The sequence below is a fragment of the Onychostruthus taczanowskii genome, unplaced genomic scaffold (assembly GCF_017590055.1).
Source record: "Onychostruthus taczanowskii isolate IOZ18803 unplaced genomic scaffold, ASM1759005v1 scaffold35, whole genome shotgun sequence".
NCBI lineage: Eukaryota > Metazoa > Chordata > Aves > Passeriformes > Passeridae > Onychostruthus > Onychostruthus taczanowskii.
The window spans coordinates 4,121,582-4,142,270 of NW_024500905.1; the positions used below are offsets into that span (position 1 = coordinate 4,121,582).

The following is a 20,689-nucleotide window of genomic DNA, read 5'->3' on the forward strand; positions in this document are numbered from 1 at the left end:
GATGACAAGCTGCTATGAGTAAACAAATCTCTAGATAGGAGAAGTTAGGAGAAGGCTTAGTTGTGCCTCATTTATTACCCATTCACATTGTGAGGTCTTGATATAGAGCATTACAGAATACCTGAAACTGGCCCCATCACTGAGTGGTCAGTGCCTCGTTACAACCTGTGACTACATCAACAGCCCTGAACTGCAACGTGTTTCAGAGGAGCTGGCTGGCCAGCCAGACTTGTTTGCTCTTTTTGTGAGTTTGCTTATCAGCACATGCAGAGTTCCTTACTCTGTTAGTAGACTTATACCCATTCTTGTGACAGCAGTAACAGCCAACTTAAGAGACCCACACTGCTCTGAATGTCCTGCAGTGGACCAGGATAGAGAATGTCCAGTCCTGTACATTTCCACTGTCCATTGACAAGGCTTGAAAAGCTCTCCCTTTGTGGGAGACTCGTGAGAACCAGGTAGATTGACTGCTGTGCTTTTCATGGAAAAGGAGTAGCACAGTCTTAATTTTAGGGTTTTTTTCTTTAAGCTAATTGGATCATTTGAGAGTTTTATTAAGGTAAATTTTAATAAATATTTTAGAATGTTACTTGGGAATAAAAATATGTAGGTTGTTATAAAGTTTACATTGCAAATTATTTAGGAATAGTTGCACAACATAATGTGATCATGGCATAATTCATGAAGATGAAGTGTGATGGCACGAGGGGTTACAAGACTTTTATGGTCATGATTTACCAATCATTGCATTAGTTATGCAGATCTTCCTAAATATGTGACTGTAAAAAGTGAGGGCATGCCCTGCTGCTACAAGCTTTTTTTATGCCACTTGTTTTCAGGTTTTGTTCTTCCTCTAGTTTTGTTTTTTTGTTTGTTTCTTTGTTTAAGGTGTGGGATTCTTTGTGGAAACGCTTAGATTATTATTTTGTTAGAGTTTAAATCCTGAAGTATTTTGTAACAGGTCCCTATTAGTGGTTGGAAGAGAGACATAATTTATATCAATTTACTTTACTAGGGTTGCATATCTGATAGAAATTGGAGAGGGTTTTGTGAACATTTTTCACTTTCTTGTGGGTCAGAGTGGAAGACTGGAGGTATAGTAATCCATAGATGCACCTTGAAGCACATCTTGTTCTGCTTCTTGTATAACTGCAGGCATAAAAGTAACAAGTACATAATCTTAAAATTCACAATCATGATTTACATATCTGCAAAGCATATAGCAAACTGGCCCCCAGGAATGTTGCTAAGAGTTAGAGGAGGACTATACAAGTATGCTGGGACGTACCCCTAGCAATAGCAGCCGGTGTTCACTGGAAATACCAACACATCCATGTCCCCTTTTGAAATCAACAGCGCTGCTTCCTGGCCTGTAAAAATTCTAATCCATCAAAGAGCCAAAAAATGCCAGTGTTTCTTGCTACAGTTACTGCTGAGTTACAAACCCCAACGTGCTCATGGGTTTGGGTACCTTTGGTGTTTAGAGTCTTAGGATATAGCTTTTGTTACATGATTAGGAAAGGATGATTTCATCTCTGAGGGGTTTTTTTGTTTCTGTTTCTCTTTCCTTTTCTTTCTGAGTGGAAGTTCCTAATTGTCGTATTTAAGTGTTGGCATCATCAAAATGTTTGTCAGAGTGAGTTTTAAATCCCACAGATAGTGACTTCATTTCCCAATGTGAATTAAAACTTTTACTGTCCTGGAAGTTGAAATAAATTTTATGAGATATTTAAGTTCCTGGTAGGACATTATAAAAAGAGTAAGAAGGTTACAGAGTCAACTAGATACCTGCTGCATGGAGGGAATAGAGACATAAGCAATGGGAAATAGAGATGAAGTTAACAAGTAATTGTTATATGACCTTTAAGAAAGAGAAAATTGAACTTTCCTTTGCCCTAAATAAGGATGTTTCTAGAAGGTGTCTTAGGTATTATATTAATTTATTTGGTTTCATCATATTTTAGCCTTTGCAGCAATGAGGGCTGGAGAAACCTATTTCTCACATGCAGTAAATGCTAAAGCTGATGGAAGTTTTTAAGAACAGATTTTTAGTATTTACATTTGTGTGTAAGCATATCTTATTGAGTGCAGATAAAAGAAAGAGTAAGAAGGAAGCTATTGAGTATCTAAAATAATGCACAGTTCTTAGAAAGAAAACTTAAAACAAGATATGAGGAAGAATTCACAGTTATTTCGAAGAGGCAGTTTTAGAGTGGGAAGGAGCTTTGCTGGAAGAAAACAGAAACTTGTGAGGTTTTTGGCAAGTGAAAATTTTGCAAAGAACTGTCATTGCCAACTGTGCCACATCAATCAGATTTATACTAACTGATGTAGAGCAAAAGTTGCAACCCCATAGTGTGGGAAAATACTTATATGTATACTCTGACATCTTTTTACAGTTTTGCTAATATTACCTATAATGTCAAAATTTTTTTCCTGCATGTAAGAGAAAAAAAAAATGCACAGGTAAACTATCCCTCAAATAAACGATGACATTTTACCTAATTCTTAGCAGACATGCATATGACATGAAAGGCAATAGTTTGTCACTGGGGGAATTCAAACCATAATGCAATAGACATTTAGACAGAGGTCAGGGAGGCAAAGGTGCAGTCTCCTCCTTTCACAGGTAATTGTATTGAATCTCACTGTTGTTTTTGTCTTGATCTGTACTGCGGAAGTGTCAGTAAAGCAGGGGAACAGGAGTAGCTGCCCAGGTTTCTCACAGAAGGGTCCCCCAGTGGCTTTGAGAGATCCAACAGAACTTTTTTCTCACAATGCCTTGAGATACACTGGTTGCCAAAACAGAGTGGTTTGTTCAACTTCCTTACATTAACCAATTAGCCTGACGTGTTTGACTTATAGCAAACATGTACAAGAAGGTATCCTTACTTCCTGCAAGCAAGCCTGATCCATGTGCTTTTTTGCTAACAACAATAAATGGCTGTGAGATGTTCAAAAGAGGAATGTGCCTGAATAACAGCTGGGCTTGTGCCTCCAATTCCCTTAGTTCCTGTTGGAGTTTTGCTTATCCATGCCTCCAACCTAATGCAAACAGAATTCAAGGATGTCCTGAGATTTTTGGAGTGGGGATATCAAACACATTTATTTTACTCAGAACAAGAACTATGTCTTTGCATTCCAGCATACAGCCAGATGTTTTCTATTATCTTATATGCCATAACTGTTTGTACATAATTTATAAACTCTAGCCTAAATTGGCTTTTAAACAGACATTTCATTGACTAGATGTATTGTAAAGAACAATTTTCTAAAAAATAATGGAACTTCTGCTGTGTATGAATGTCTTTCCTCCTGGTCTGCTCTGTTTTATAGTGTCTTTAGCCTCTAGCACTGTTGGTTTGGCTGGGCAGGTCGTCCACACAGAAACCACAGAAGTAGTGCTGACAGCTGACCCCATAGTGGGGTTTGGGATACAGCTCCAGGGCAGCGTGTTCGCTACCGAGACCTTGTCCTCTCCTCCCCTCATTTCCTACATTGAGTCTGACAGTCCTGCAGAAAGGTGAGCCTCTTTAATTGACTGCTGAATACATTCGGTGAGAATTCCTTGGGTGCTTTGGGCTCGTTGCTTTCATTCAGTTTGTGACAAATTGCAGGGCCTTGCTCAGTGGAGTGGGGCAAGTAATACACTTTCTGTTCTGACAATGGTGTTTCATGCACTTGATCAGCTATAAAAGAATGACAAGCACCAGTGTTCTGACCATACAGAGTCCTCCAGAAGGGGGCTGGAAGCTATATTAATGCAAAATAAAACAAAACAAAAAAATCAGAAAAATCAGTGGAGTCAAAATAGTGATAATTGAGCGTGCCAGGGGGAAAGCTATATCCAGCTCTGTTCAGTTTCAGTACAGAATCAAATCTTAGGGAGTACCAGAATTTTGACTTACTAATTATTTCAATTACATTTTTATGCTTATATATGTATTTAATCATGTCGTGAGAATGATAGCAGCTGCACAGACAAGCACCAGCTGCCATTTCACCTGCAGCCCAGGGTCAGAGGCACAGATGATGTCCATGGGTGGGGTGGAAGCAGCTGGGACCCCTCTTCCTGGGCCCCAGCACCTGGAGGGCATGACCCATACTGGGAGTGCTTGATGGTGTCGTGGTACAAAGGGGCTGCAGCCTCTGTGCCTAGGTAGCTTGTCGAGCTGCTATGCCACAGTTATCCTTCAGGGTCTGGTTGAAGGTGTTTGATCAGGTGGGTCATATTAGAAACTGCGTGGCCAGCCAAAAACCAGGGCAGTGATCATGTCCCTGTGCTTGGCGCTGATGAAGCCACACCTCAAGTGCTGTGCTCAGTTCTGGGCCCCTCTTTATATCAAGGACATTGATGTGCTGGATGTGTCCAGAGAAAGGCAGTGGAGCTGGTGAAGGGGCTGAAGAACAGCTCTGAGAAGGAGCAGCTGAGGGAGCTGGGGGTGTTTCATCTGGAGGAAAGGGAGGGGAGCCTTATAGCTCCCCACAACTATCTGAAAACAGGATGTAGCCAGGTGGGGATTGCTCTCTTCTCCCAGATAACACGCAACAGGACAAGAGGAAATGGCCTCAATTTTAGCTAGGGGAGGTTTAGATTGAATATTAGGAAACATTTCTTCAATGAAAAAGGTTGTCAAGGACTGGAACAGACTGCCCAGGGAAGAAGTTCAGACTCTGTTCCTGGTGGTATTTAAAAGACATGTAAATATGGCAATTCCACACAGAAAGGGTGGAACTTGTCAGTGCTGGGTTAATGGTAGGGCTCAGTGACCTTAAAGCATTTTCCCAACCTAAATGATTCTGTGATTCTGTGATACTGCTGCTTCTGGTAACATGAACATCTGATGATTGTTTTGTATTGTTTTGTACCAAGGTGTGGGGTGCTGCAAATAGGAGACAGAATAGTGTCAATAAATGGTATCCCAACAGAAGACAGCACATTTGATGAGGCCAATCAACTGCTCAGAGACTCTTCTATCACCAACAAGGTCACTTTGGAAATAGAATTTGATGTTGCAGGTATGAATGTCCTGTTATTCTGTCTTGCAAGAAAAATGAAGGAATAAATCCCAAGTACATTGCAAGTGTTAGGCATCTGAGGTAGAGGTTTTCTTCTCACATCTACACCATTCAGTTTTCAAGTGACTTATTTGAAACGTGGTTTCTTGTACAGCCTTCTCATTTCACACAGCCCTGCAGTCTACTTCTGAAAGCAAATAGAAATGACAAGTCCTGTATTAAGATCTGGTGAGTGTCTCTCCTCTGAGTTATTTCCAGACATTTTTCTGGCCTGAGGTAGAAATGTTGTGCTAAACAGAGACAAATCCTCTACAGGCCAAATAATTAAATGTTTCGCAAGACAGAAAATTATTTAAAAGGGTGGATAAACAAAAAAACTCTTGAGGTGTTTCACTTACAGTATCTCCAAATAAAATAATAGAAAATTAATTAATAAAGGCCAGAAGTATAATTGTGAATTTTTCTGGTGAATATTATTATTAATGGCATTCCTTTATTCTGTAATGTGTTTAAGCATGCAGAATATACCCATGAAATCAAACTGTGTATATCAAGTACACATTATATGTGTGCACCACATATATTATATAGATATATATATGTGTGTGTGCACCACATGGATTCATTTTCTTCCTGTTAGATGTTAAACCCATGGCAGGTACCTTAGTGGGCAGTTAAAAATAAGTGTTAGTCCTGCAGCAACAAAGGTCAGAAATCCTTACGACCCAATCTCCTGTCCTTTTAATTAAAAGCTGTCTGCCAGCAGTAAAATTTTCCCATGTGCTCACAGAACTTGCATATGAGCTAAAAACCTGCAGTCTCAGCTGGCTGCTGGCCCATGCAATCTCCACAAATTCAGTTAAACCTTAAAAATTTGAGTAACAGTGAAATTACCAGTAGAGTTATAAATCATACCTCCTTCATTTTAGCACCCATGTTTCATCCCTGCCTTGGGACTCTGATGTGATTTCATCAACTTACATGCATAGTTCCATGCTCGTGGAATTGCTGTGCCTTATAAATTATCTAACATTTTTAATGTTTTTTTTATAGAATCAGTTATACCAAGCAGTGGAACATTTCATGTGAAACTACCAAAGAAGCATAATGTGGAACTTGGCATCACTATAAGTTGTAAGTACAGGGGCTTATTTTTCAGACCATGTTTATGGGATAATCTGCAGATAGTGGGTCTTGTAGCTGCAGACTAACATTTCTTTTGGTATAAACTTCTTTTTCCTTTTTCTAGTATTTTAGTATTTTGAAATACTGTTCTGTAATATATTTATACTCCCCTTTGAGTAGTTAACAAAGCAAGAAGTTTGCCAAATCTAATGTTTGACTTATTCCTTCACATGCATAGTATGTATTTAACTCCTATTAAAGTTATTAATTAAATAAATAAATAAATAAATCAGCAGAATTAAGTCCATGCAAAAGCATTTCCATAGCTAGGAAGTTTATAGCAGAGTCTGTCATGGTCCCTCACAGGCTCCTGAACAGAACCCCACTGAAGGGTCTCACAGACAAGAGGATCCACATACCTGGTGTTATTTTCTGCTTCAGAACCCAGATACATCCTCATTCTCTATAACTTTTGGGCAGTCTTGAATGTGTGGGTCACAGCAAAATCCCCTTTCACTGGGGATTGCGGAGATTGCTGAAGAAAGTCACAAGAGCCTGCATCAGTCTGTTTCTCAAAAAGTATTTGTTGCTGTGGTTTGAAATTAAAAGTGTTCCTATACTTACATTGTGAGGAGACAGTAAAGCAATGTGTTAGAACTGGATTTTGACGAGGTGAACTCCGGCGTACTGAATTCAGCTCTTGACAGAGGGAAAAACAATCCATATCAAAGTTAATGGGCTTGACACTGCAGAATCTGGTGTCATCAGAATTAACATTCTTTTATGGCTGTGGCCTTTCTTAGCCTATTAGTCTTCCTTTGGAGTTTTTCATCTGTCTTGTGGGAAGGTTGTGCTTTGTCTTCTATTATTGAAGCTTTTACCAGCACAGTGGAATATGGTTAATCAAAAGTACAGCAGGGATCTCAGTGCTGAGGATTAAAATGAGAGCCACTGCAGGCCTGTTTGTTTGTGTTGCACACTTGAATGAGTGACTGTTAGACTCTGTAAGATGTGATGTGATAATAGAAGCAAAATCATAGTTGTGCATGTATCTGTGCACATGAAAATATTGAGAAATGAGAAAACTTGGAGCGAGGCTGTTCTATTTACATGTTATTCTTAAGATTGCTAAAGGTTTGTAAGGTTATTTAAATATATGATCTTACTAGTAATTTGATTTCTGTTGTTTTTGGAATGCAGACATCTACTTCTTTTTGTCTGTAGGAATAAACTTTTAATGGAAAGCTAATTTTCTTGAAATTTAGTTTTCAGCACTCCTCTTCCAAACTTTGCATGCCTTACTGATCTGGAATTTAATTCCAAAAAATAAGTGCTTTATAAAATTAGTGCTTTATATAATCAGAGTAACATGTGGTTGGTCTTAGCTCTCTGCTCTTGTGAATATACTGCAGTATCTTTAATATTTAAATTAAATTATCTCTTATACATCATAATCTCGATAATAGCATTTAATTAATATACAATTTATCTAGGATAAATTATTTACATGGTTTTAAAGGGTTTATATTAATAACTGATAGAAGTCTCGAATTGCTGCATGTCATGCTTGCTTTTCAGTGTTTTGTTCTGTTTTACCTAATTAACTGCTAGATAAGGCAGTTTGATTTGAAGAATATAAGCATTTTATATTCATTTTGTCAAATTTCTGTCAGGACACTTTAGGACATTAGCATGCCATTGATTACTGATATTTTCAGAAAGGTATATGATTTCTTTTAAGAAACAAATACTAAGGGAAACTTGGCAGAGTTGGTATGTCTTAAGCAGGGGAGATGGAGGTGATCGGATTCATTGTGAGCTTGATCTCTTAAAAGGGCTAGAGACCTATTTCATCCTCTTCCTTCTCAACTTAGTGGAGTTAATGGTAAATGAGAAAGTGCTATTAAAACATTACAGAGAAGCACCTTTCTTACTTTCCATATCCCCTATTTAGTTTGGGATTTGTGTGACAAAGTCAGGAAATTACCTAATCTGACAGACAAGACAGACATTTTTTGTCAGACAGGAAGTGCAACTTGACTTTGGGCTGGCATGTGAGCATTTGTCTATTTTTAAGTCCAAGAGTTCTTCTAGGTCAGCTGTTAGGAGTCAGAGATCCTAGAAGAGGAATTTATTTCTCTTTCTTGGAATTGTTTTCTGTGGTAATAAGCACCAAGAGTGCTTGCACAGAATTACAACCAGTTGCTTTATTGAAGGCATATCAGAGGTGACACACAACACTAATAAGCTTGTAATAGGAGAAGAGATTTTCTTTAGTTTCAGATTTATTAATGCAAGAAAAAAATAACAGAAAACCTTAAAAATCCCCTTAGATAGCATAACCCCTTAAAAGCTGGAGAGAAGAAAGTTTCATGAGCATCGTTGTTAATGTTAGTCCAGGGCCCTGAGTTTTGGATAGTTCATGTTAGTTCTCTGTCTCCCAGTATAGTGGTCTTGCCTACTGCTGCCTTCATACACACATTGCAGTCCTATCATCTGTCCCTTACCTCTGCAATATCTGTCTAATTTTACCAATGACAAATACTTACACTCAATAAAGTCCTTATTTCATATTTTCATATTTTGCAAATACACGTGACTTTATATTTAATGCTTCACATATCACTAGTTTCACACCCAGTTATCTGATTAGAGCAAGTAGAAGGTCTCAGTTCTTAAAATTATATCATCCAAATAAAGCACAGGGGAATGTTCCTGTGCATGTGATTATGCTTTTGTAGCAGAATCATTCCCTAGAAGAAGGAACATTTTACAAGTAGTGCTAGTGGTACTCAAAGCTGTTTCAATTTATTTGACATTGACATTGACTTTAAACCATGTAATGAATATAGATTTTCTTCTTAAAGACAAAAACCTTTCTTAAAGGTTTTTGAGGCAACTGGCTACTTTATCATAGGCTAATTATTTTTTTGTCAAGAACATTGAATGATGTCCAGTAAAATGACTTACTAGTGGATTCTGGTAATTGTAGTTAACAGTTTTTTGGGTTTTCTTCCGCTTCCTTTTCTTTTTTTCTGTCTTATGTAAGATTCTGATATCCTTACTGGTAATGAACTGCAGCACCTTGCTTCATAAATAATCTCTCTGAAGCAAATGGGATTACTCAAGAAATAAGAAGCTGCAAAGCTGGTAAGAATATCAGAATCTCACCCAAACTATCACCAGTTTCTCTGAGTCACTTTGACTAGCTGTAGTCTACTATACTGTAGTCTGCTTTATTGCTTTTGTATTTCATCAGAAATAATTATTTTCAAGACAGAAAAATATCAACAGATTTCTCAGCTGCTCCACATGAATCAATACTTAAGGAACAAAAAAGCTGCATCAGTGTAATTTTAAAAAGCTCCTTCATCTATTTATTAATCACGCTATTCCTTAAAATGTCTAGTAGCTGTAAACCAGCATTGTGGATAAATAGACTGACTTTGTATAAAAAGTATTTTTCCATAACATGAGCATTTTCCTTTGCTTGTTCCATTTGTTCAGAGTTTGATAAAACTCCAAAGTTTGAAGCCATGCTGAAAGTAGTGAGATTTGTCTGGGTGGTGGGTGAGATGTGCACCCCAAAATCTGTTGCAGTCACTGCGGGGGGGGGGGGGGTGTTTAAATTAGCAGTGAAATAAGAAAGGAGCATTGTTTGAGGGTTTTTTTAATGTAATGGAGCAGCTGATACACAGAACTGACATTACTTCATTGAACTTACTTTCAAGTGGTTGGGTAAGTGTAGTAGAATAGGGTGGAGGCCTGAGATGGAGACCCAGGATCAAATAGTAATTTAAAGACAGACGACAACTTGCTTAAGAGCAGCCGTTTAGCTGCAACACTGAATGTAGTACTGAAATGAGTAACTTCTGAGTACTGAATGGAAGAGTAACTTCATGCACTCTTCAGTCCACTTACAGTTATTCATGCAGACTCTAAGGTCTCTGCAAAAGCTGAACAAGTCTAACTGCTGGAACAGGGAGGAGAAAAGATGAGATCTTCACTGGACAAGCAGAACGGGACAAGGAGAGGAAAGAAGTGGAAAGCTGTAACAGAGATAGCAAATGAGGGGAGAGACTGAACTGTGATCAGGATTAGGGGCAGCTGGGACTTGAACAAGAAGGCGGGACATGGGTGAGTGGTAAGGTGCTTTATCTATAACGGCCTCTTAAAACCAGAAATAATTCTGAAGTAGAGACTGGAAGCTGTACAGTGTCACTTCAAGCTTGCATTAATTGATGTGGATATATTAACTGGTCAAATACTGCTTTCCCACTGGATCTCTGGTTTCTCTGCTGTCTGGGGAGAGATGAAACAGTGGTGTGTAACAAAGGGGATGGAGGCTGCATAATGAATGAGATGGAGTATTGCAGAAAGATAAAGGAGGCAATCTCATGGTCAAGGTGGTTTAATGATACCCTGGAGAAATTAGGGTGGTTTTTCTTTTCTCTGCAAAAGACTTGTGCTGAGACAAGTCATTCTGGGAGTGGGGGTGGAGATTTTCCACAGGTGGCTGCTTGATTTTATGCAGAAATATTGAGATCATGGGGTTGCACTCAGAAATGCTACTCATCTGCAGCTGTTGCTGAAAATGCTAGTAGTTGTATTTCAGACATAGAAGCTGTTATATTCTACAAACTATTGTGACATATAAAGGCATGGATATCTCAGATTGCTCACTGAAAACTGTCATATTTTGACCAAAATTTTCCTGTTTCCTTTGCTTATCTGTAAAATCAGGGTAGTACTCAATCTTCTTGCTGGAGACAGCATCTGTTCACCAGTGTTTGGTGGCAATCTTAGCCTATAGTAATGTGCAAAAAGGTACAAATGTTCCGGGGAAAATTCATGATTTTATCTCTGCAACACAACTTGAATAATTTGTAGGAAGTATGCCATGAGCATTGAACAATAACAAAATGAAGTGTGGTGTATCTGCTTCTCAGTATGGGGGGATTCATCTCACACAGAGCTGTTTGGTGCCTACAAAAAGGCTTTCATTCTCCAGACCAAATAATAGCCCAGGAGAACTCTTTAAATACTGCTGGTTCACACTTCCTCAGTTTGAAACTGTGGTAACTTTGTGTGCAGCATCATAATCTTTGCATCCACATGTACTTTGTGGCTCTGCTCTTTGAGCTCTGCTCTTTCCCTAATTGTTGTTCTTCCTCTCTTCTTTTTACAACAATAATGGACTATTTTCTTAAGTTCTGGTAATTTTGAAAGACACTTGCATAAAAAGTATTTCAAGACTCAGACCCTAGTCTGCAGTGGGTAGCCTATAACCTCAGAATAAGGCAACCCAGAGAGTAAAACCACAGAATTAAAAAATCACCAAAGTGATACTCTAAAATTTTAACAAGATACTAATTAGTAAAACAAATCCAAAGGATTCAAGCAAATTATGGTGTTGTAATTTATTTGACCCATGACATGAAAGTATGAGAAACAAGCTACGAAAATAACATATCTTGCAAAAAGTTAATTACTGTTCTCTAAATTGCAACATAATCATTTCCTGAAAGCATGCTGTTTTAGACAAATTTCTAAAAATTATTCAAAGTCCTTGTATGCCTGTCTTCTGGGCTTTCACATTGCATTTGAAATATGGCTCTTTGGCAGTTCTTGAACAATTCCTTTGGACATTCAAAGGCTGTCTCAGCCAGGGCAGCTAAGGTTAACAAGACCTGTTAGCATATTCTGTTGGAAATGTCATTATTAATTTACCATGTGGTTGCTGGAGGTGAAGATCTGTCATTTTGCATCAGAGAGAAGATTCATGAGCTGCTAAAGTAACTGAGATCAGGATTTTGTAGGTGATCCTCCAATAAGGGCAGCTTTTTGGGTGATTGTCAGTTCAGGCGTGGGAGCCTGATGGAAACGTACCTTCTGTGAAAGGATGCAGAGGGCTGAGTTCACAGGGCAGGAATGGTGTGGGGCAGTTGAAGAACACTTAATGTGTAAAACTAATTAGTGCTTTCAGGAGAGCTGAGAGCATTTTACCACATGGCAATGTTTTATTATCAGCACACTCTTTGTTAACAGTCCCAAAAGTCTCTGTGTTCACCACAGAGCAGCTGTAGGTGATACTCTTCCCAGAAGTAGACAGCATGTGCCACAGAGATATCTAACAATGTCTCTTCCTCACCCTCAAATTCTAAGCTGACTGCTTGCCACATCAGATCTACAGTGCAGTCTTGTGTCAGCAAATGGATGAACCCTCCAAAACAATGCATTTAGTGGAGCCACTTCAAGAACCAGTCCTCTGAAAGAAGACAGTGATCACTGTTGTCTTCCTCTGGTGTATTTAACTGCCTCCTAGGCAATTAAAAGTCAAGCAAAATTGCAGACCAAATTTCCTGGCCAAGGAAAACTTGTCAAATAATTTTGCATGACTTGGTAAAGAATTGCAGTGCCTGGCATTGAAGAGCAGAGCATGTTTTTAACCATGAGGGACAGATAGAAAAAGTGACTGTTAATGTCAGATTCTTCCAAAAAGAGATAAGTGTGTGAGGAGAGGATTGGTGGGAGTTTTGGTAAACTAACTGGAATTGCAGGGCTTCTAGTAGGTACAAAGTTGGTAGAAGTCCACAGTTGTTAAGGTCTAGCAGCGGCACAGGGGGGCAGAGTTACTCATGGAAAGAGGCACAGGTTGCTTCCAAGGAAGCTGCAAGTTACAGTGAAGCAAACATCCGTGTGCTGTAAGCTACACCTGTGCAAACATGGTAATAGTGTGTCAGCCCTGTGGGGTGTGTCCACAGCATCTCCTTTATTGGGAAGTGGATTCCTGCTTCTCAGCCAGAACCCATTACCTTCATACCTCTGCCTTAATCACTGGATGGGACAGAAGTAGATGGAAACAATGTGGACTAGCTCACTCTAGATATTTTGCCAGAGCAGCTCTGTTGGTCATGGATATGGGAAAAGATCATCATTAGTAGTTGCACTGAAAGATTGTTACGGCAGAAAGTCTTCCCTATGTGTTACAGCTGTGCAGAATTTTATGATAGATCACTGGAGCTGTACTGTGATGACTTCACATGCCTCAGTCCTGAATTCAGACATACCAGGCTAAATTCACTTTGTACCAGTCACTGCAATTCTGAGATTTTCTAATGTTTGAGGAGTGTCCAGTGCTGCTGGTGTTTGTTTTCACCTGAAGTTCAGATAGTTTAGGGGTAGGAGAGGAATATAATGCAAATAAAGAATGTGTATGAAGTATTGGTTTATGGTCAAAATTAGTCCATGTGCATGTCTAGAAACAAAAGCAAATGTCTGTATATATTCTTTATTACAGCTCCATCAAGTAGAAAACCAGGGGACCCTCTGGTTATTTCTGATATCAAGAAAGGAAGTGTTGCTCACAGGTAAGACATTAGAGTTCCCAATAAAAATCTGTTTATATGTGTAACCAGCCAAATTCAAGTTAAACAGAGAAAGCTTGTAAAAGACTGTGCGGTTTTTTTAAATAAATACTTTTGTGAAAAGTTAGAAACTAGAAGGCATATTAAGAAATAATTGTTCAAAAAATCCATCTTGTTCCTATAATAATGTTTAGACCTTTCCAGATACCTTTATTTTAATGTTACGTGAGTTTCATGTAAGCTTGTTTGCTTGTGTGCAGAACTGGGACACTTGAACTGGGTGATAAGTTGCTGGCAATAGATAATATTCGACTTGACAACTGCTCAATGGAAGATGCTGTCCAGATCCTTCAGCACTGTGAGGACCTTGTAAAGTTAAAGATCCGCAAAGACGAAGATAATTCCGGTATCAGCAATGACTATTGCAGATTCATTTTCAGGATTTCTAGAGCATAGGGGATTTCTTTTCAATTTTAGTGATTTTTTTTTTCTGAACATGGTCTGGTTTATGCTAATGATAATCAGAAAATGTCACCTAAAAAGAATTTTAATGGTATATAAAGTGTTGAATTTTCTCACTGACTATATTGCTTGCAGGAGCTGCACTGTAAAATTAGGTCTTCAGTTCACTGAAAGGACAATTGGCCCTCAGGTGCAGCCATATAAACAACATGATCTGTTTCTTACTGGAGTATTGGGATTTTCTCTGCTTTTAAAATTGGCATAATGGTTAGTAAAGGATGGATCCCTAGGCTTCAGTTCTCCAGCAAAGTGGTGTAGTGTGTGCTTTTAAGTCAAACTTAAAAATTTGACTTTTAACATGCTCAAAGGTAAGTAGTACTTTACACAGTGTGCTGGATATCTGATGGAGGAGCCATGTCTGATCAGCCCAAGAGAATAATGGACCTGCCATAATTTTTGATACCTACACCTATTGATAGTCACCTTGTGTCTTCCCCACTGTGGATTCCGTAAGAGCAGACTTTCTACCTGGAGGTAATAAAGTGAGTTCTGTTATGCATTGTAGTGCAAAGGAAGTAAGACAGTTATAGCTACTATTACTGCTTGTGTTTACATTACAGTGTTACACAAAAGCACAAACTGGAGATTCATTTCTCTTCAGCTCTTTATAATCTCACAGAAAAAAGGCACAACCTGCTACACTTTATTATTTGAAATTAAGTGCAGCTGTTGAAGTGGTGTTTAGAGTTGCACTAGAAGACTCTTTTCCTTTTTCTTTTCCCCTCCTAATTGATTTTGAAAGCAAACCAAGTATCTTCTCAGTATTACAGTAAAAAGCAAAGGCAGCTGCATTTAGTACCTTGTGCAAATTGTTACTGTAATTGAAATGGGGATTTCGGTCTCCACTCAAGGAAAATAAGATCTTGGCACTCTTAGGTATTGCACACCATGGTATCTGGAACAGATTTTAGTCTCAGTGGGATTTTTATACCACAGTTTTCTCTTACACACTCACATTGTTTGATATAAATCTATATCAAGATTCTCACACAACTACAGTGTTTTATCCAGACATGATTGCTGTAACTGAACAGATTCAAGTGTAACTGGACAGCTGCTCAGAAACCTATTAAAAAAATTCTTTACACAAATTGTTCTTGTAAGAGTTGACTAAGTGTCAAAGCATAAATGAAAGTATTTACAGCAGATTTCAGGTACTTTGAAATTTAAAATGAGTGTCTCCTCAAATGTTAAAGAAAAAATATTTAGTGGCATAACAGTAGCAAAGGTGTAATAAAAAGTATATATCAGTTAAAATAATTATTTGTGTGTTTGCCATTAATTTACTTACCAAAGATTTTTTTCCTCACAAAGGAAGAAATGTGCCGCTCAGACTCAACAGAGGAAAATAATAAATTCCCTGAGAAAATAAAAGCCTAATGCTGATTGATGAGTAGGCATGGAGCACTCCAAAATGTTTTGTGAAACACAGAATAAGATTAAGATTTAAACTTCTTTTTATTTTGCACTGCATGCTTTTTTGAGGAGGGTGAGGCAGGGAGTGGGAGTCTCCGAGCTGTGTTCCTCCAAGCCAGCGTGCAGCTGAGGCCGCGGCAGGATGATGCATGTCAGGTGCTCCCCAGCCCCTGCTGCTCTTTGCCCTTGTCACTGTATTGGTCAGATGTTATTCTGATGAGCAAGAGGCCAGTGGGCAGAGCAGAGGCACTGCAGCACAGAGGATCTACTTTCTTTAAATGTGGTTTCCAAGAATTAGCCACGAGAATTGCATCACAAGAAAAGAAAGATGGAAAACCTCAAAAACATGAGACCCATACCATAGTACTTAGTTATATCTTCTCCCCAGGTGGAGGTATGTTTCCAGCAATTTTTCTCTTTCCTTTTCTTCTTGCCAGCTTCCCAAATTGAGGACAATTGTAAATCCTGATTAACCTAATGGCTAGATCCCTTTCCTGAATATCACCATTCTTTGCTTTCACATGGCAGAACTGGCCTTCCTGGTGAATTCAGACCACATGTATGCCCTGTTCTTGGATAGCTCCAACATTCTGCTCAGCATAACATCCTGCCAATAATTTTCTGACCTACAGCTAACCAGAAAATAGACATAATGGACCAGTCTGCTTTCCAGTCATTCACTGAGGTCTATAGACTTCCAGCTCTCATGTGGAAGGGCTGCTGATTGTTAGTAACTTTTTATTCACTTTGTGTTTATAGCAGAGAAATGTTAGTGTTGTGTCACTTGTTAGCAAGTGCTGGCTATTAATCTTCAGTTAGCTTGGCGTGTTACTTTTCACCTTCCAGTTGAAGTCCTGTACCATGTCTGTGCCACATCTGGATGAGCAGCGCCAGCATTAGACCCCAAGGGATTAGTGATTGTTCCATAAATGCTTTAAGCAAGCAAAGCTCCATTGTTCTGCTGTGCAGGGGCAGCTAGCCCCCTGTGTGCCACACAGGGGCTTGCAGTGACCTCTGGGGAGCTGCGTGCTTCTGGAAAGAGCATGTCAGACAAAGTGCAGTTGATGTGAACCAAAACACTGATGGCAATGCCCCAAGCAGGCACCAAAACCCTGTATTCTTTCTGAATGAGCACCACTAATTCTTCTCTTCTTTGATTCTCTGTGTGTAGCATTTTCTGTACATGGATACCAAGGAGGAAATAGAAGAGTGGAAGGGGAAGGTGGGGGGCTGAAGATCTCCATTTTCTGAAAGTTGGGAAGAAACAAAGTACCTTCAAAGATATTAGTGTTCCTTCAGTTCTGCCTAAAGTAACACATTCAGTATTAGAAGGAAGCAACTCTTTGAGCCTTTGCTAGTGATGTAGGTTTGGGGCTTTTTTAAGTTTTTCTATCTACAGGAACAGGAAGTATAGCTTTTGAATTTTCTAAGTTGTTTTAGTTTTAGTAACATTTATGGAATGTGCATCCTAGGCATTTTCCACATTCACTGAACTGCTTAAAATGTCATTACCCACAGATCTGAGAAATTTTGCCCACCAGACCAGTTGTCCTGGCTGAATTCCAATGTCAGAACATGAGCTAGAAAGCATTTGTTATTTTGATTTGAGGAGAATTCTGGCATTTTAAATTTTAAAATGTTACTTCACAACTGAAAATATGCTGCAGTTGATTGCTCTCTTGCTGTGGTTGGGGTTTTTTTAATAATATGTAAAGAGCATTATATAAGTACAGGCACATATCTTGTTGGTGCAATGCCTATTGAGTGTTGTTTAAGGAAATACATTGTATTTAAGTTTACTCAGTGATAGATTATTTTCCAGTTCTGATAATTGTTTGGTGACATAAAACTTCAAAATAATGAAAATTACTTCATGCGGTATCATGAAATAATATCTAATGGACTTACTATTCAGTTTCGTTGATAATTCAGTGTACAGAAGATATTTTTGGTTCTGTTACAAAAAGCTCAAAATATGTCCATCAAAAACATGAACTATTTTACAAATATGGCTGCTCATCTTACAATGACTTTTGACTTTTCCCAGAATTCTTTTAAGAAAGTTTGGGTTTAAAACTTTCAAATTACCTTTAATTTTAAATACTTTCCATTCAGTTCAAGAAACAAATCAATATTAGTATTTTTTATTTTGGCAATAAAAAATTGCATAATAGGTAATTTTTTTTTTTTTTTAGAAAATAATCCAGTAGAATATTATTAAGAATTGTATCTGAAATGTGACCCTTTGATAATGTTGTTTGATTACCTGTTACTAGATTGAATATGCTATTTTTTCATTCCTTCTTTCATAAGAAACCAATTGCATCCCCTTGGTATTTATTGCAGATGAACAGGAGAGCTCTGGAGCAATTATTTATACTGTTGAGCTCAAGCGCTATGGTGGGCCTCTTGGAATTACAATCTCTGGTACTGAAGAGCCCTTTGATCCCATAATCATTTCCAGCCTTACAAAAGGAGGATTAGCTGAAAGGTAAGTTGTAAAGAAAATTATTTTTAATGTTCTCTCTGTCAAGATAGAGGTTCATTTTGTTCACCTAAAAACCCTGATTTTCATGGGTTAGCAATGGATTTTTTTTGTTATTCTCCAAATCTGAGTTCATAATCTTTTTGCTGTTGTTTTTTGATCATTGCCAAGCTCCAGGAGCATGAGTAGGATGTACATACTATACAAGGCAGAAGATTGTGATTCTTATTATAGATCACTAAGGAAAACCTAATCAATCAAACTGAGCTGTTTGAGTCTCAGGAACATTGTAGCAGCCTTTTAGAACCAACAGCATTATATAGTACAATAAGCAAAGAAAGCACTTCATGTGTGCAGGTTTATCTGAACTCATCATACACTTATCTGCCACTGCACCTGCATGTGCACTTACATACACCATAGGAAGCGTTATCAGAGAAGCAGAAATGCTCCTCGTGGTAAGTGATAGATAGAGAATAATGAAAATGATCAGGATTTCTGTCATTCCTTTATTTCTCAGATTGGTTGAGTTGTTGAAATTTGGTGGTTTCAGTTTTGGTGGTGGTTTTGGAGAGAAGGTACAGCACACAAACATGATACTGTGCACAGCCAGAACCATTTACAAATAATTTATTTTCTTTTCTTGATTGACCAATCCTGAAGGCCAGGCTTGTGAAATAGCTGGTTGCTTGCTTGCACTGCTTTTTTTATGTTATGAGACTTCTAGAAACTTGACTCATTTTAGGACTTAGTAAGCTGTCTCTTGAGCAGGTGGGCTGCAGTGAGTATCATCCACAGGTGATTAATTCAACTGTCACAGTGACACAGAAATCCACACCATGCCTCAGCTCTGCTATTGTCACTACAACAAAGGTGACTTGCTTTAAGCATTTCTAACAAAAGAATTACTCTGTGACACAGCAATAAAAGCAAAATAAAAGAAAGAAAGGGAGATGAGACTTTAATGCTCCAAAATGCAAAGAAATTGCCTTTGTTGCCTTTTACACTCTCTTCTCAATGTTTTATTTCTCTCTCTTTTTGTAGGACTGGGGCAATTCACATAGGAGACAGAATCCTAGCAATAAATAGTAGCAGTCTGAAAGGAAAACCTTTGAGTGAAGCCATTCATTTGTTACAGATGGCAGGAGAAACTGTCACCTTGAAAATCAAGAAGCAAACAGATGGTGAGTGTGGCCAAGGGTACCATCCATGGTCCTTAATGCATGTGTTACTGCAGATTAATAAGCATTTAGCCCATCCATGGAAAAGCTTGGTGTCAGGAGTAAAAACCAGATTCTCAGAACTGTAATAAATCTAGGATCAACACCTTTTTTATATAATCCTATTCAGCTACCAGTCCCAAGAAATTTTCTGTGCCTGTGGGTCACGTGAGTGAGCTGAGCGATGCTGAAGATGAAAGCTCTGCTGCACAGAAATCTGGCAAGCTCTCAGACATCTATTCCACTGCAGTCCCAAGTGTCGACAGCGCAGTGGAGTCATGGGATGGCTCTGGTATTGATACCAGCTTTGGAAATCAAGGTACTGTCAAAAACACAATCGACATTTAAAGCAGGAATTACTGCCTTCATGGTTGACCTTCCTTTGCCCTAAGCAGAACTTTTTTATCTGTACTTTTTAACCCTGTACTTTATAATGCGCTGCTGTCTCATTATGACCACACATCTCGGCAGGCAGCATGATTTCTTGTACTTGGCTGGCCTCAGATTCATTCTTTCATGAGGATGTGATGTGTTACAAAGCATTTATCAATACATTAACAGGCTTTTGTTAGCTTTACTGACATCTGAATAGCTTGGTCCATAGCTCATCCACAACTAAATGAGTTTATCCTTCAAGTACAGATCAATGCAAGGCACAGAGCACTCTGGAGATGTTCATGAGTTTGATGCCCATATGCATTAATTTTTAAATGACAACAGATTTATTATAAACTGCTCAAGGGCAACATTAGTCATTGCCTATAATTTGTAAATCTTTTGCTTCTTCCTCATTCCTGCAGTATTAACACCTAACTCTCAGCTGTCAAAACAATCATTCCATTTAAAGACATGATTTTCTATAACGATAATTTTTTCACCTCTCTCTGACTATTGTTTTAGATAGGATTTTTAAATAATTTCAGTTTGTAACACATGTTTATTTAGGCAGTGAAGGATATAGACATCTTGTAATATTCTTGATAGCAAGACAAGTAACTTACACGCAGCTTCAGTGTTTTATTTAACTCTTTTAAAATGTTTCTTTCTATAGAAAAGCATGTATTCCCATTACTTGGGAGGTACTTGGACAGATTGATCCTTACCTCAAATAACTTTTCCACTGGAGTTGGAATTTGGATGAATTTGACCCCTTTCCTTAACTGTGTTGGTCAGTTTATCACAATAAGTTATATTTTATTTTCTTCTGCTATTTTTGATAGTCCTAAGGAGAACTATTGCTGAATAAATGCCAGGATGGTAATTCTCATTTTCTGGATGAATTGAATGTATTTGGAGCAAATTATTCAGCTGTGGAAGGGATTGAAGCCCAGAATGCTTTCCAGAGTCCTGATGATTTGGATTTTGTGTCAAAGCTGAACCAGTATCTCAAGGCAGATTTTTTTTTTAACTCCCTTGAAAAAATCAGCTCACACTTGGCTGGATACATGGCACCTCTGCTAAACAGCCTGAGTGCAAACAGATTTGTGCCTTTATCCCTTGGTGTTGTGGTGGCCCCCATTTGTATAAAAGTTCAT

The 20,689-nt window shown here is 38.4% G+C and overlaps 1 protein-coding gene across 1 annotated transcript in view; it reads left to right on the forward strand.

Moving 5' to 3' along the window:
- GRIP1 (glutamate receptor interacting protein 1) overlaps positions 1-20,689 on the forward strand; it is a 209,007-nt gene that overhangs the window by 169,622 nt on the left and 18,696 nt on the right. Inside the window, exons 11-18 of the mRNA XM_041411206.1 lie at positions 3,337-3,523; positions 4,874-5,019; positions 6,073-6,153; positions 13,445-13,514; positions 13,772-13,917; positions 17,796-17,940; positions 18,979-19,118; positions 19,285-19,473. Coding sequence (XP_041267140.1) covers positions 3,337-3,523; positions 4,874-5,019; positions 6,073-6,153; positions 13,445-13,514; positions 13,772-13,917; positions 17,796-17,940; positions 18,979-19,118; positions 19,285-19,473 — 1,104 coding nt within the window. The remainder of the gene's footprint in view (positions 1-3,336; positions 3,524-4,873; positions 5,020-6,072; positions 6,154-13,444; positions 13,515-13,771; positions 13,918-17,795; positions 17,941-18,978; positions 19,119-19,284; positions 19,474-20,689) is intronic.